Source organism: Kwoniella bestiolae, chromosome 2, assembly GCF_000512585.2.
Source record: "Kwoniella bestiolae CBS 10118 chromosome 2, complete sequence".
NCBI lineage: Eukaryota > Fungi > Basidiomycota > Tremellomycetes > Tremellales > Cryptococcaceae > Kwoniella > Kwoniella bestiolae.
This window is the reverse complement of record NC_089242.1, coordinates 2,490,369-2,505,147: the sequence shown is the minus strand read 5'-3', so window position 1 is coordinate 2,505,147 and position 14,779 is coordinate 2,490,369. Positions and strand designations below refer to the sequence as shown.

The 14,779-nt window shown below is 47.6% G+C and overlaps 6 protein-coding genes across 6 annotated transcripts; 1 reads left to right on the top strand and 5 right to left on the bottom strand.

The window, feature by feature from the left end:
* Window positions 1-13: 13 nt before the first annotated feature.
* Window positions 14-421, bottom strand: I302_104084 (uncharacterized protein; the record flags this gene model as incomplete). The annotated part of the gene is made up of 3 exons (XM_019189447.2): window positions 14-45; window positions 156-191; window positions 277-421. 3 exons carry the CDS (start codon window positions 419-421, stop codon window positions 14-16), a joined length of 213 nt encoding a protein of 70 aa, XP_019049009.2.
* A 674-nt stretch (window positions 422-1,095) lies between these two features.
* I302_104083 (uncharacterized protein) lies at window positions 1,096-4,116 on the bottom strand (the record flags this gene model as incomplete). The annotated part of the gene is made up of 7 exons (XM_019189446.1): window positions 1,096-1,308; window positions 1,397-1,635; window positions 1,696-1,810; window positions 1,868-2,021; window positions 2,080-2,217; window positions 2,303-3,586; window positions 3,665-4,116. The coding sequence occupies 7 exons, from the start codon at window positions 4,114-4,116 to the stop codon at window positions 1,096-1,098; spliced, it is 2,595 nt and encodes an 864-aa protein (XP_019049008.1).
* A 444-nt stretch (window positions 4,117-4,560) lies between these two features.
* On the top strand, window positions 4,561-7,081 carry I302_104082 (uncharacterized protein; the record flags this gene model as incomplete). Its single annotated transcript, XM_019189445.1, has 9 exons — window positions 4,561-4,667; window positions 4,729-5,089; window positions 5,176-5,442; window positions 5,585-5,768; window positions 5,846-6,025; window positions 6,094-6,258; window positions 6,334-6,442; window positions 6,508-6,564; window positions 6,655-7,081. 9 exons carry the CDS (start codon window positions 4,561-4,563, stop codon window positions 7,079-7,081), a joined length of 1,857 nt encoding a protein of 618 aa, XP_019049007.1.
* A 543-nt stretch (window positions 7,082-7,624) lies between these two features.
* On the bottom strand, window positions 7,625-10,194 carry I302_104081 (uncharacterized protein; the record flags this gene model as incomplete). The annotated part of the gene is made up of 5 exons (XM_065869796.1): window positions 7,625-7,866; window positions 8,003-8,111; window positions 8,187-8,257; window positions 8,320-9,571; window positions 9,655-10,194. The coding sequence occupies 5 exons, from the start codon at window positions 10,192-10,194 to the stop codon at window positions 7,625-7,627; spliced, it is 2,214 nt and encodes a 737-aa protein (XP_065725868.1).
* Window positions 10,195-10,930: 736 nt separating this feature from the next.
* On the bottom strand, window positions 10,931-11,438 carry I302_104080 (uncharacterized protein; the record flags this gene model as incomplete). The annotated part of the gene is made up of 4 exons (XM_065869795.1): window positions 10,931-10,952; window positions 11,019-11,123; window positions 11,195-11,242; window positions 11,329-11,438. 4 exons carry the CDS (start codon window positions 11,436-11,438, stop codon window positions 10,931-10,933), a joined length of 285 nt encoding a protein of 94 aa, XP_065725867.1.
* A 413-nt stretch (window positions 11,439-11,851) lies between these two features.
* I302_104079 (uncharacterized protein) lies at window positions 11,852-13,637 on the bottom strand (the record flags this gene model as incomplete). Its single annotated transcript, XM_019189442.1, has 4 exons — window positions 11,852-12,895; window positions 12,954-13,247; window positions 13,330-13,446; window positions 13,530-13,637. The coding sequence occupies 4 exons, from the start codon at window positions 13,635-13,637 to the stop codon at window positions 11,852-11,854; spliced, it is 1,563 nt and encodes a 520-aa protein (XP_019049004.1).
* Between the last annotated feature and the right edge of the window lie 1,142 nt (window positions 13,638-14,779).

Here is a 14,779-nt window from a genome sequence, read left to right as displayed (position 1 = left end):
CCTAAGAGACAGTCTAATGAGCAGCGGCCTTAGCTTTGGAGGCGGCTAATGGCGTAAGTAAAATATCAGCTAAGTTCGAGATACCGTTGACCAGTGGGGAATATGCGACGATACAGGGGAGTTATGGGACGGAGAAGGAGAAGAACAAAACTTACCGAATGGGTTCTTAGGGTCCTTGAGAGCATCGGGAGCTACGAGACAAGTGGATTCAGCATTTGCCCAAGGTCGATATTATTTATGGTCGATGATTAAGTAGATTGATGAAGGATCACTCACATGAGACAGCAATGTCTTGCAATTTCCAGATACCACCAACAGTTACCACACCGGCAATCATGAATGGCCAAAGGGGTTTAACGATCTGTAAAAGAGAACACCCAAATGTAGAGTCAGCCAATGAGCCTTTCCGGTTGTTCTCCATCCTCTACGACAGGTGATCGCCTTTTGATTCAACCCCAACCTTCTTCCTGCAGAGCCCAGGATTTCACCCTTCCTCTTCCGTTGAATGGGCATGGAATCCGTCCACTCCAACATGGGGTATTCCAACATCTTTATCCCTCCCATTCAGCGCGGGGCAATACCGAGCTACGCCATCCTCCAGCATTCTCTCATTTCTCCAATCTCGATCCCAGTCACAGTCTCCTCCTGTCCTTACTTGAATCTTCTCCAGTACGTTCATGATCTACGAAAGAAGAACGAGTCGGCCGAAGACCACATACAGGTGTAGGCCAGGCTCTAAGACCGAACATCTTGATTATCTTTTTCTAGCTTTGATTAAGGGGTACTATTGGTGGAGACGGTGAGCTGCGAGCTGGTTTTGATTCTGTAGGTCAACTTACAGGAGGATCAAGGTAGGATGTGAGGGTGAAAGAGCAACATCTATCAATGAAGATACGTCAATAATGCTTTCACAGGTGCGATGGATTGCAGACAGACTGAACCGGAGTGAGTGTAAGGAGTGTCGGAGAAATGCGGGATTATCAATCATTCAATCAATGTGGCACCTGGATATACGTAACTTGACATGCACTCATGCATCATGATGCTGCTGTTCTACCCATCTACGTCTACACATGACTACATACAGTACAACAACTACGCACCACTTAAGAATGGATGCACCAACGCATCCCTGGGAGCTATCCTACGTGAGGGATCAAGTTGGAGACATTTCTCCAGGAGATCAACAAAGTTTGTAATCTGCTTCAATTCTTCATCTTTCATCTTCAGCTGAACCGATGAAGGAGGCAATAATCTCGCTCGGAGATCTTTGGTGGCTTTGGAAATGACTAGTGTTTTAGCTACGTCCTATACAAGATAAAGCAACATGCCATGTGCTGATCAGCTACTCTTTCCCTTCCCTCATCGAGCGAACAAAGAAAAGCAAATGACTTACTTGACCGGTAATCTTGTCCTTCTCGATAGAGATGAAATTCAACGATTCATCGAAATGCAAATTCCCAAAGTTGGCTTTCTTGATCATTCGGTGGTTCAATTTGCCTTTCAATTCCATCTGAAGTAACAACATGTGGTTATTTGATCGACCTGGGAAGAGAATCTTGCCGGTATACAACTCGTAAAGCGTGCAGCCAATTGACCACATATCGATCGAAGTATCGTATGGCAAACCAAGGACTGACAATTGATATTCGGTCAGCTCTATCCGGAATCCCCAGACATCATGACATGACTCACTGATTTCTGGCGCACGGTAGAATCGAGATACGAGATACGGCGTGATTTCACCATCCGATATCTCAGCTGCTGAGCCCAGATCGCAAACTTTCAGAGTAGCTTTGTTCTCGGACACCTACAAAGGATACAACTCATCAGCTGACAGCATTGCGACGAACAACGGTTTACTCACCAGAACGTTGTCGGGTTTGATATCCGCATGCACGATACCGCATTTCCTCAACAAGCTCAACGCCAAGAAGAGCTGATGGGCATATGCACGAACAGCTCGCATATTCAGTCCAACATCTTTACCGAATCGCTTGATGACGTCTCGCAAGTTCATGCTAAACCATGTGTTAGCTAGTATACAGCAACAAAATTGGACTCGTGTTATAAGCTCACCTCATGGATTCGGTGACGATACACAGATGACCTTTGTGCTCGAACGTTCTCTCCATCCTTACGATATGTTTCTTATCTTCCGGATCAGCATCGTTCAATTTCTTGATGATCTGAGCTTCCTTCCTTCCAGCGACGTACCTAAGATGACATAACAATATAAGCTTTCACATCCATATGGAGCATACTGCGCAGAATATGGAAGAGAAATGTAGACAATACTCACATGCTTTCCTGACTCCTGATAACTTTGATAGCAACTTCCTTACCTACTACATCCTGTCTTCGTTCCTGGTTGACAGCTTTGAGGACCTTCGCCTTGACCACAGCAGAGAACATCCCTTTACCTAAAGTTATAGTGACTTGATATCGTCCATCATCTAAAATCTCACCAGGTGTAATCCTGTAGTATCCTTCTGTATCGTCGACATTGTCCACAACCTCAGCCGCAATCGTACTAGCAGGTTTCTTTTTGACATATTCGACTTTTCCACTACCATTGGCATCTGTGCCACCAGCACCGCCATTTTTCAGACGACGTATGGTAACTTTTCTCTTTTTCTTTTCTTTGGGTTCATCACCGAATTCAGCAAACATATCAAACTCATCATCTTCATCTTCCGCGTCCTCTTCGATTTCAACTTCTTCCCATTCTTCTTCTTCTGGTTTCTGTTCCACTACTATAGGTTCACCCACGCCCGAAGCGATATCTGACGGCTTCACTTGAATAGCTTCCATGTCCTTTCGTCTCTTCTCCTGATCTGCCATGGTATCTTGAGTCGGGTCGTAATCCGCAGCAGAAATCATCATATCCGCTCCAACACCTTGAGCACGCGTATCAGCCGGAAGTTCAGCTTCGCCAACCGAGTCTGCTTGTTTTGTGAGATCGAAGTCGTGGCCCATGGGAGTGGAAGCGAGAGCTGGCGAGTTGCCGATAGGAGTAGGTGCAGATGTACCAGGCAGAAGACCAGTTACCGAGTGTGTACCCAATTGCTTGAGGAGAGGTGTAGCTCCGGTGACGGAATATCCAGTCTGATATCCCGTTCTAGTACCTGCACTAGTCACACTATCCGCACCGGTACCTGGACCAGGCAGTTCTCCTTGTATGACTTTAGGGGTAGTAACGTTTGTAGCCTTTCCACCGTTGGCTCGGAATTTAGCCATGATTTCTTCTCTTTTCCTTCGCCTTTCTTCCAATATCTTTTCGGTATCGACTTCCTCCTCTAACACACTGATGGGTTCCTCCTCTTCTTCAGGCTTAGCTTCTTCCACTTTTGCTGCTTGAGCAGTCGATGACTCAGATTCGAAGAACCGGTTGGAAGGAGGAGGTTGTCGAGAAGGAGTTGACCCACGCGGTTGAGAGGGTATCGCAAGAGATTGAAAACTCGCCTTGGGACCTGAAGGTGGAGGACGAGTGAGAGGTCGAGATGGGCTGAGCGTGACATTTGAACGTGCGGGCGAAGTAGCTACAGGAAGAGAGACAGAAGGTTGAGGAGGAGAAGGTTCAAGTCTATGAACGAACCCAGGTTGAACATCAGTATCCACAACGTCACAGCGTGGCATGAAAGAGGTAATAGATGAGACGTACTCGCCTTCCTCCCTTTCATCATTCTTCATAATTCTGTCTTTATCATTTCGACTACTATCATGATCATTTCGGTCACTATGATTATGTCGTTTATGATATTCTCCCTTTGAGGGCTCACGTTCACGATGATCCCTCTCTCTATAATCTAGACCTCCGCCTCCGCCTCCTCGCCTCCTCTCTCTATCTCTATCATCGTAATCCCTACTGTACCCCCTATTCCTATCCCTGTTATCGTCTCTCCTCCTATAGTCTCTATCCCTCTCACGAGACCTACTTCTCCTTCGAGTAGGTTCATCTTCATCTAAGAAGGCATCTCTCCAATCCCTCGGCTTCGAGCGTCGATCTTCGTCGTGTCGGTCCCGGTCTCGATGACCACTCCTATCTCGATCATGTCGCCGACTACTCGAGTGCGAGTCCTCGTCAAGGGGTCGTTTGATACCTGAGGAAGCCATAATGCAACGAAAGAGGGGGGGAGAAATAACAGTGTAAGAAAGACTTCTGAACGGTTCTTTAGGTTAGGGGAAAAGAGTTTACAGGTTAAGGTCTCAAAGAGATGGGGATCTCTGGTACTTCACCTGTAGTGTGAGATCTCGTGAGGGGGTATCAACAAGTGACAAGTGATAAGTGATAGGGAGATTGATGAGGTTAAAGAGTACTGATGATGATGACTAGTACCTTTTTGTTATCGTCATGAGCAAGGTGGCAACTGCTATGGTGGTGAGACACCATATTCCCGAAACACCGACACAGTGGCAGTTGCCCCGCACTGACTGTTGTTGTTGTCATGTCCTCTCGAAATCAGTCTCGTCTTCGCGATCACACCTCGTTGATACCTGCTACAGGCTTGATCGCAACATAATATAACAAATCATAGAGGTAGATCAACCAAGACCACAATGCCCAGTCCGACAATGTCGCCAGACGCCAAGATACAAATGGCCTATGACCTCCGAAAGTCAATACGAGAACTGAGAGATAGGGGTCTGATGGTATCTGCGAAATGGTCAGTCAACCTGTCCTCATCCTCAACGAGTGACTAACTAATTCTGAGCATCTGGCAACAGGTCATCTGAATTACTATCAGCTCTTCCCAAAGAATACCGCCAAGCACCTCATCTACCATTCTCTCCTCCCCCACAACCCCATACTTTACCTCCCAACTCACCGCCCAATCGACCCAGGCCATCCATAGGCGATTTCCTACCATCTCCGGGACTAGGGTCTTTCAACGCCGAAGCTGGACCTTCGAGGGGGAGAACCATACATGGCATAGAAATTGAAGAGGAGGATGATATATTGGAAGAAGACGAGTTTCAACTGGCTAGGGGGTATTTCGACTTGAAAGAGTATGATAGGGTTGTGTACGTATTGAGGGATGCAAGGGGTAGTAGAAGCAAGTTTCTGAAATATTATTCGATGTATCTCGTGAGTAAGGCCTTTACTCCCTCGTCTATCATTTTGATCCCCTCGGCCAGAGTGTCAGCTGATTCTGACTCTGCATGTGGTGATAGTCAGCCGATCGAAAAGCTCAAGAATCCCTACCTCACTTCCTCGATACCAAAGAAGAACGACTGGCCTTATATCCAGCATTATCGCCCCTATTGACCGAATTGAAGGATGAGAAAGACCCGTATCTACTCTATCTGAGGGGATTGTGTTACATGCGATTAGACAGGAGACCACCAGCGGTGAAATGCCTGATGGACAGTGTGAGGTTGAAACCTTATAATTGGAGTGCGTGGAGTCAGATGGCTCAATTGGTGTATTCGGCAGATATGGTGAGTAATCCTCCTTAGTCTACTTGAGTGTACCTCCAATGGGTAGAAGAGCCTCGGCTTAGAGGATATCGGACCGTTGATGGCGGCAACCCCGGTCACGTGTATGACTTGTTGAAGATAAGCTGACATGCTCTGAAAATAGTTCATATCGATGAAAGAAGAACTACCCTCTTCAACAATGTTGACTTTCTTCGCCATAAGCTGTATGCTGGACTTACACACTGCTACGGAGCTGGTGATGAGCATGATCAAAGAGTTGTTGGAGATATTTCCAGGAAGCGTACACCTCAAAGCTCAGAGGGCAATGGTATATTACCATATGAGGGGTAGGTTCCCTCTTCCCTCTCTTTCCCCCTTCAATCGCTTGATCGAGAGGAAGTGCTAATGTGACACACCTGGGTAGACTTCGAAACTGCCGAAAAAGAGTTCGATCTCGTCCAAAAAGCCGATCCATTCAGAATGGAGGAGGTCGATATCTACTCGAACATGCTATACGTGATGAACAAGCAAGCCAAACTTGGGAAACTGGCTCACGAGTACGCTGAGATAGATAGGAATAGAGCGGAAGTGTGCTGTCTGATTGGTGAGTCGGCGCGCTAGCTGTCCAATCCTAGAGATTTCAATGATCAGCTGACCTTCTGGTCAAACCAGGTAATTACTATTCGTCAAGAGCGGATCATACCAAAGCTATAACGTATTTCAAGCGATCACTCATGTTGAATAGAGAATATCTCCCAGCATGGACATTGATGGGTCATGAGTTCGTGGAGCTGAAGAATTCACATGCTGCGATCGAGGCGTATCGAAAGGCGATAGGTAAGTTCATCTCACACAGCTCTGTTGCATGAGGCCCTTCGGTCAAGACAGCTGCTGAGATGGTTCGGGTCTTAGATGTAAATGCAAAAGACTACAGGGCGTGGTACGGTCTAGGACAAGCATACGAACTACTTGATATGCCAATGTACGCTATAGAGTACTACAACCAGGCTACTTCGCTGAGGTGGGCTTCCCTTAGTCCCGATATAATCCGCACGAGGTGACTATGTAGCTGACATGTGAGATTAGGCCATACGACTGTAGGATGTGGACAGCCCTAGCGACGGTATACGAGAACCTGAAGAGGTGAGTTTATCTCGCAACTCGCCATACCACGAAACATCGCATGTTCCCCGATCAGAACATAGGGGGTTAATACTGATATGTGTCATACAGACTCCCCGATGCAATACTAGCCCACACCCGCGCCCTCCTAGGGGCGGACCGCGTCCAAACACCCACTATCCTCCTCAAGCTCGCATCCCTTCATTTCACCCTCCAACAAATCCCCGAGTCCGTATCATATCATCGCAAGATCCTAGCACTGGGTGAGAAATCAGGATTGGGGATTGTGGAATTATCGTCAAGTTATCTCAGTGTAGCAGAGTACGAGATGAGGGGGTTACTTTCTGATGATCCGGAGTCCGACACGGAGATGGACATCGAGGAGAGGCGAGAAGGGAAGAGGGAGGTGGGCGATTTGGCATTGGCTTCGCAGTACCTTGAGAAAGTCTCGAGCTCGAACGCACCGCAGAGGGATAGGGCGGAGGAGCTCTTGAGGGTTCTGAGAGTCAGGGAAGCTAGGATGGCGGCTGATTTGTAAGATTTGTATCATACACTAGGCTCAGAGGTGTACTGTATGGTGTACAGTATGTATACAGTAGATTAGAGGCTTTTCTTTGTTTCATTCCTGGTCAGACGTGCTATACACTGGGAGATCTTTGGTATTGGTCGGTGGTGATGATGCTGCAAGATGTTCAATGGAGTAATTCTTGAGTTTCGCTCGCCACTCATCACGAAATACTGTATTATCTCCTCGTCCCGATCGCAGCCAGGCAGGAGCATCACATCAAACGCAAAACGATCATTACTTATCCTTATTCGTGATGAGCAATCAAGACAAGGCATGTCGATGAAGAGGACGTAATCATAAAGAATGGTCATAACTTCTTATCAACATACTTCGAGGCTCGTCGATGCGTTTCACCGTACATATCATCATAAAGTACTAATCCAACCTACCTATCTCTCGCCTTTCATCTTCGTGGAACGATCCGCACCACATCGATCATTCAGACCCCATCTATACCTTTCCCATCTCCTGATATCAACATCTTCAACCACGCACCAATTGGTGGAACGAGGTCTACGCCCTACCCAGAATAGTGTTCTGTGCACCATGCACACTCCCACCTCCCGAAGACCCGCTCTCATTCGAGTTGATAGTCTGCACCGAAGATCTTCGTCTCGCATGGCCTTGTGCTCCACCCTGACCATTGGCAGTCTTGTCTTTATCATGCACCAACATGTGCCGTTTAAGTTGATCGGGTCGCGAGAACTTCTTACCGCATCCTGGATGAGCGCATGAAAACGGTCTTTCGCCAGTATCTATCGAAAACGAAACAGAAAAACGTCAGCAAGGAGAAGATGGGATGTGAGTTTGGAGAGTGCATAGACTTACGAGTGCGGATCTGATTGATTTATCCAAGAAGAAGATTTACCGACCACATTGATCAGCTCACACTCCCATTGGACAACGCTGAGGCACTCACATGTTTGGTCAGATTGGACGCTTCGACAAAACCTCGACCGCAGTGAGGACAGATATACGGCTTTTCACCGTTGTGCGTCCGCTAGTCATACGAAATTGTCTTCGATCAGCTCAGGACCGGCTGGAAAAACCCTGAGTCGGATAAGTTGACACGTACCATGTGAATAGTCAGCGAAGAGGAGACAGCAAACGTCTTGCCGCAACCTGGATAATCGCATTTGAACGGTTCTGCCCTCACCAGAATCAGCTATCAATCTTCGGTCTGATACCCGATAGAAAATGTTACTCACTCTGTTGAGCATGTCGTCGCATGTGAGCAGAGAGCGGTGCAGCCTCCGAGAAGGCTTGATCGCATACCCCGCACACAAAAGGTTTATGGCCGGTGTGCGATTGAAGGTGTCTCAGTACTTTTTGTCGGGACTTGAAGACTCTTCCCTGACCATCGCCGCAATTATCCCAATGACAGGTATATGAATCTTTCCCTTTGGGTATGTGCACTTCCGATAGATGGTCCATGAGGCTCGCCGAGTCCGGAAAGACATGATCGACCGGACATCCAGGCCATAAGCAGATCAGCGGGTTACCCGCCGCGTTACCTCCAGTCACATTCTTCGTAGAAGGGTTCGAGGCGGGCGAAGTGGACAGTTGAGTATTGACTGTCGAAGGTGGCGTAGGGAACGGATGGCTGTGTGGGTGAGCATGAGTATGGGTGTGGGTGTGGTGATGAAGCGCAGCGTGATGATGCGCCAAATGGTGAGGATCAACATGATGATGATGGTGATTCTTGTCCAAGTTGAGCTGATTCCCGTTCGCACCATTTGAGGGATCATTTGGCCAGCCGATGATCGAGCCGGGAACGCCCAGGTGCTCTTCAAGGACATGTCGGAGCATAGTTCCCGGGCTGAAAGGCTCGCCAGTGGGGTGAGTGTGCTCGTGTGGGTGATTATGAGGCTGTTGAGCATGAGCGTGGGGGATCTGCTGAGTTTGAATTTGTGTTGGGTTATGAGGGAAAGTCCCAGACACAGCAGAAGAAGGCATGTCCGCCATTGGGAAACAATCGTCCCAAAGACATGAGAGTAGTTGATCAGTCTCAGCCGCTTGGGGCGTCGTGAACGCAGAACCTAGTCCCATATTTCCCGTGTTTGACAACTGCATAGGCGGGGTAGATGTCGAAGACGACATAAAGTTTGACGTCGGACCAATCGGGTTGGTCATTTGCGGTGGCGGAACAGTTGGAGGAGCAGGTTCAGTAGACTTTGGACCGGTCCCTGCACCCCACGCGCTGAGGTGATCGGCAGCGACGTGGGCCAATAGATCAGGCATCGACTTGAAGATCAAGTGGCAATTCCCCCAATGGCACGTGTGCGTTATGCCTTCCATTTCGGATGATGGGCCAGAATCGTTGATCGTTGAAGGTTCGATCGGTTGAGCCACCATCGAGCCGAAAATCGCTGCGAGGGGGTCAAGCGGTGGTGGATGGATTGACTCGTTGTCTGTTGGACAGACCGGCATGCTACAATCAGGTTGATTACAGCACTCCAACTGGAATTGAGAAAACATATTATGATCAGCCAAAGGACCTCTGGATTGAGAAAAGAGAAAGGGAAGAGGAGATAGATACTTGCCAGCTGTTGTATTGCGTGACAGCCTTCTTTGGTATCTGCCCATTCCTCCAGACTTTTCATATCGCCAGTGTTATTCTGTGACGGATGAACATGGTTATGGTTATGATCATGTATGTCATGATCACCGCATTGACCCTGAGGATGAAAAGGGTGTTCCTCATGACATGGTTCTTTCATAGTTTCTTCGCACGTCGGATCCGCACATATACCTTCATCTGATTGGTCACAGTTGTGCGAGCCATCGCAGCAGTAATCACCACCGCAACAATATGCTTCAAGTGGACACTCGGCTGAGCATTCGATACATCTTCCAGGCTGATGTTGGGGTTGCGATTGGGTGGATGATGAGTAAGCAATTGGAGGAGTTTGACCGTATAAATCTTGGTTTGGCTGTTGCTGAGGGGGTAACATCATCGAATTCGAACTTGACGATGCACCGTGGTCATGATCGCAGCATATGAGCGCATGAGCCCAGGGGTCACTATGAGCGTAATGTGGGCTGCCAAGAGGGGTGGTGGTGGTTGACATGTATTGCTGCATGGTGCTGGTTCCTGCTCTCCCTTCTCCCTTGTCTCTTTGTCCTGACGACGAAGGCCCTTTTGCCGGTATTATCGAACCACTTTGGAAAGATTGACAAGGATGACGGATGAGTAGAGGATGAGGATGTTATAGGTATATGTGAAAGGAAGATTGTGTGATCCGTCTGCGCTGCTTGTCGGGTTTTGATGTTGAGTTGAGTAGGTGAGATGGGATGACTAAGGAATGAAGGTTGAGTCGTCTCGATTGATGAGATTTGGTATGGTGTTCTCTAATGTGATTCGGATTAATCCGATTCCCAGCTGAGAATGGGAACAGGCTGTAGCGCTAAAGCGAGTCCCAGAGTGAGAGCGAGCGAGAGTGAGGGAGAAGGTGAGATGCGCTGGGCTGTATCACTCAAATTTTTCAGGTGTCACTATAGTATGATGTAGTATGGTATGAATGGTTCAATCAAACAGTGAGGAATGACAATAATTCAATCATGATCATGGACCAATACTGAGGACCCGAGAGGTAATGATCGATCCCTCTTTTTCCACTATCATACCACTGATAAAAGCGGGGTATGCCGCCGGGACGATATTCGAAAAGGAGAAAAGGGGGTTCTTGGGTCAAGGGTATCAATCATCATCATGCATGTTTTTGTCTCTTCTTCTGTCACATTCGTATTGTACATAGCATAATTTACACATCGCATAACCATGTATCACTTCCATTATTGACATGAACTATCGCCATTCTAAGCGGTACCAGCTCCTTTGCTGAAATTGACGAAGAGTGTGTATCTGATCAGCAATGCGCAATAGCTAGTTTGCCTTCGCACTCACAAAGCTTTCAATCCTGACCCATCGTTGGAAACGGGGTACGAGTCACTTTCGATATCTTGTCGTTTGGCAAGTTCAAGCTCGGCTTCAGCCACTTCTGCTCGTTTCCTGAGCGAATGGTCTCATCAGTCCAATATCTATTTGCTGCTTCAAGGAGCACACGGGAAAACAGAACTCACTTGTAATAATCGATGGCGTCTTTCTCGTAGAAGTGTTTCAATTCTCCACTACATTCCAACCAGAACGTCGTCAGTCTGGACATTCGGCCAAGCTGGAGAATAAGAGTATAATGTAGTGATCGCTGATAACTCACTTCTCCATGCGGACGGCGACGTTGACAGGTACATCTCCAGGCTGAAGAGCTGTCACCGACGACATAATGAGTGTGAGAGTGAAGATCAGGGAGGTGATAGAGAATCTCATGGTGCGGGTGTCTGTCGTTTATGCGATCAAATTGTTTAGGAGTATATTTGCGTGAGTAAATAGGCTGAACAAGAGTGATGGGCCATACGATGCAGTCATTTAAAGTGGGTAGGTACCCTTTTATATGTGATCCGACTCATGCTGAATAATATAGAAATTACTAATGACTATTGGTCTTTGTCCAACCTCACCAGGATACCAATCAAGCAACTCAGAGACGCGCAAGTATCGATCGATGGACGGTTTTTGGACACTCGTTTGCAACCGTCGTTATCAAGACAACACAACAAGCAAATATCCTTTGCTACCCTGACGACCTACCAATTCGATTGCTCAATAACGGCTTCCATCTCCGGCAAGGTTCGATATATCCTCAACACGTGCATACCAACAACACTCACGTATCAATCCACCTATCTACTTTGTCTAGTATTGCTCGAAGGAGACGCAAAGAACCTCGACACCGCTTCAAGACCATTAGCCAGACTATGTCGTGCCGAATATTCGGCTGCCGAACAAGCATCGCTCGCTGCCGAAGAGGTTTTCGAGTAGAGATCGGAAATCATTGGTTTGGCATTGGACAGCATTGAACGACTTGCTGAGGAGAGATTCGATGGGGTCGTACTGGCGTTGGCAAGACCGTTAGCCAGAGTATGTTGTGCCGAGCGTCTGGCTGCCTCTGCCGAAGTGCCTGTTGAGCAGACATTGGACATGTATGAATTTGCAGTGGACAGCATTGACCCAACGCTCTTGAGTGCTGAGGAGAAGCATGATCGGTTTGTGTTGGTGTTGGAACCTCCCGAAGAGCTTTGCGGGTTGTCGGATGATCTGTAGGATACAGGGGAAGGGCGGAAAGATACGCGTCTCCTGCTTCGTCCATACCATTCTTGGAAATTTGGATCGTTCATCGACGCTTGTTCAATGTCTGAAAAGCCGTGACTACAACCGGTAGAGGTGGGATATCCACCGGGCTGGTACGCGGAGACAGGGATATAAAGATCATTGTGATTGTCTGGGACATCGATACCACAGTTTGGGAATTTGCTAAATCCTGTTATTCTGTAGGGCAGAACGCTTTGGACATTACTACAATCTTCGTCGCTCATGGGTCTATCGGTCACGACGGTTCTAGATGTATCAATGCCATCGATTTGTTCGGATGGTAGATTCCCATTGACGTTGAATACCTTCAGTCGCTCCAAAATGTCCATCGAAGGTGACTGAACAGAGATGGCATTGACACTTGAATTCGCAGGATTAGTCGGGCCTGTGTCGGCCCATGTGGACCAGACTCGGCCTACGTCGTGATCGATTGTTTGCCCTAAGAGGATGAACGTACGTTGAGCAGCAGCAGAAGACTGAGTGGCAGGGGCGGGGATCAGAGTGCTTTGCGAATTGGCCGACGAGACGCAAGAAGCGTAAGAAGGTGGTGGTTGATAAACTCCGTGGATCGCTTTCTGCGTGGAGCTTCATATCAGTCATGAGGTCTGATCGGGACGTTTGATGGATACTCACAGGGTTATCTATAAAGCTTACTTTGCCAGGATTATATCCTAGATCTGTGGTTCCTGCATATTTTAGTGACGAACCCCCCCAAGGTTGATCAGGTGCATTGGATGGTGGTCGTGAAAAGAAGCCGGAAGTTGGAACATGTCCACGAGGAGCACCAGAAGTATCACGGGACTGTCCCCAAGATGGTCCCGGGCCTGACGACCAACCAGTTCGGTGTCGACCGCTGGTAGGAGGCGAACCAGCACATTCTGAGGTTTGGGGCATATCCGAAAAGATATCTTCGCGCACTTCACGAGTCTATACGCCATCATTCATAGAAGAAAAGAGGAAGTGAGCGCTCTTGTTATGGTCGAGGAGCAGGTCCGAAAAGTCAACTCACCCCAGCATCACTAGGAGGGCCGGATCTTTCAGAGGTAACAGCTCTACATCTAAGTACCTTTTTGGTGGATGGATCTAAATACCGCGTCTGCTTTTCGGGAATCATTCTTAATGAGCCCTGCGAGAGCCATACGCATCATCAGTTGACGATAAAACATCAGCTCGGCTGGGTGCATTGCATTCGGTGTCAGTGTCACTCACGTCGGGACCCTGCGTGCATCTGGGGGCTTTCCAGAGTTTCAACCTGGCTTCGACCGCCGGATTATGTTTGTATTGATTGGGATCATCTTTGGTTGATGGTACGGACATCGTTATTCGGGGCGTATGGTAGTGGAAGATATGATCGGAAGTTGGGTGTTGAAATGGAGTTAGATTGGAAAGTGGCGAAGAAATGGACGACATGTCTCGAAATGTCGTTTTTATATGCTTGAATTGGGTATCTATAGCTGCAGATGACTTTGGACTTCCGCACTTGACACGGTCAATCGTAATCATGAAAGGCCACGTCCACAAAGGGTGTAATGAAAGGTGGTACCTCAGTGTGTAAAAGATTTTCTGCGTTTGATGACGTGCAATGTGTCTCAGTGTGTCTACAAGGGATCGTACATGACGCATGCCCACCTGCATTTGGACTACGACTGGATGCATACAGGACCTGTTCAAAGTCTCCAGAACGTGACTATCCGCACGGTTCTTATGACAATGGGTCTCTCGTATGAAATATTCTAGAGGGGTATTTCGTCATATCTTAAGATAACGCCTTCTTTTTCACGTATAATTGTATGGTCATATACATGATGCACTCTGTCTTGGGTAAAATTCTAATATGACACCAAGGTGGCATACGAACAGATGTAAGCATGACCTCATGAAATGAAAAGGAAGGGGGAATTGTAAAAACCTGCAAGTTTCATTCAGTTTGTGAAGTTTCCATCATGATCAGTGATGATGGCTTGAGTGTAAGCCGTACTAAGCTCTAATCTACTTCCGGGAGAACAGCTTTTTTCGAAAACTGTATGAGGTACAGTGTACTTGAGACGATAAGCACAATTCCAGTCAATAGATGAATAACCTTTAGGCGATAGGAGCAGCACGAGACATCCTGCCTCCGTGGCACGTCTCACTCCACCGACGAGGGTTGGTTATAAATACGATAGATCTAAGCGTATATCTATAGACGATGAACCTATATCAAGCTCATTAAGCCCATCGCTCAAAGCGGAAGAGGGATCCGTTTTGGGCCTTTGGAGATATAATTCCCGGTCCGATGGCGCTTTGATCAGACCTAAGTCCATATTATCTGGCATGTCCATGTACGCACAAAGGCAACTAACCTCTCCACCGTCATCTTCCCGAGCAGTCCTTCTTGTCACTGTGACCTCTTCATCTATGTTCGTGTCTCTGTTAATCGTGTCAAGACCCAATCGACCGTCCAGCCCAAAGACCCTAGC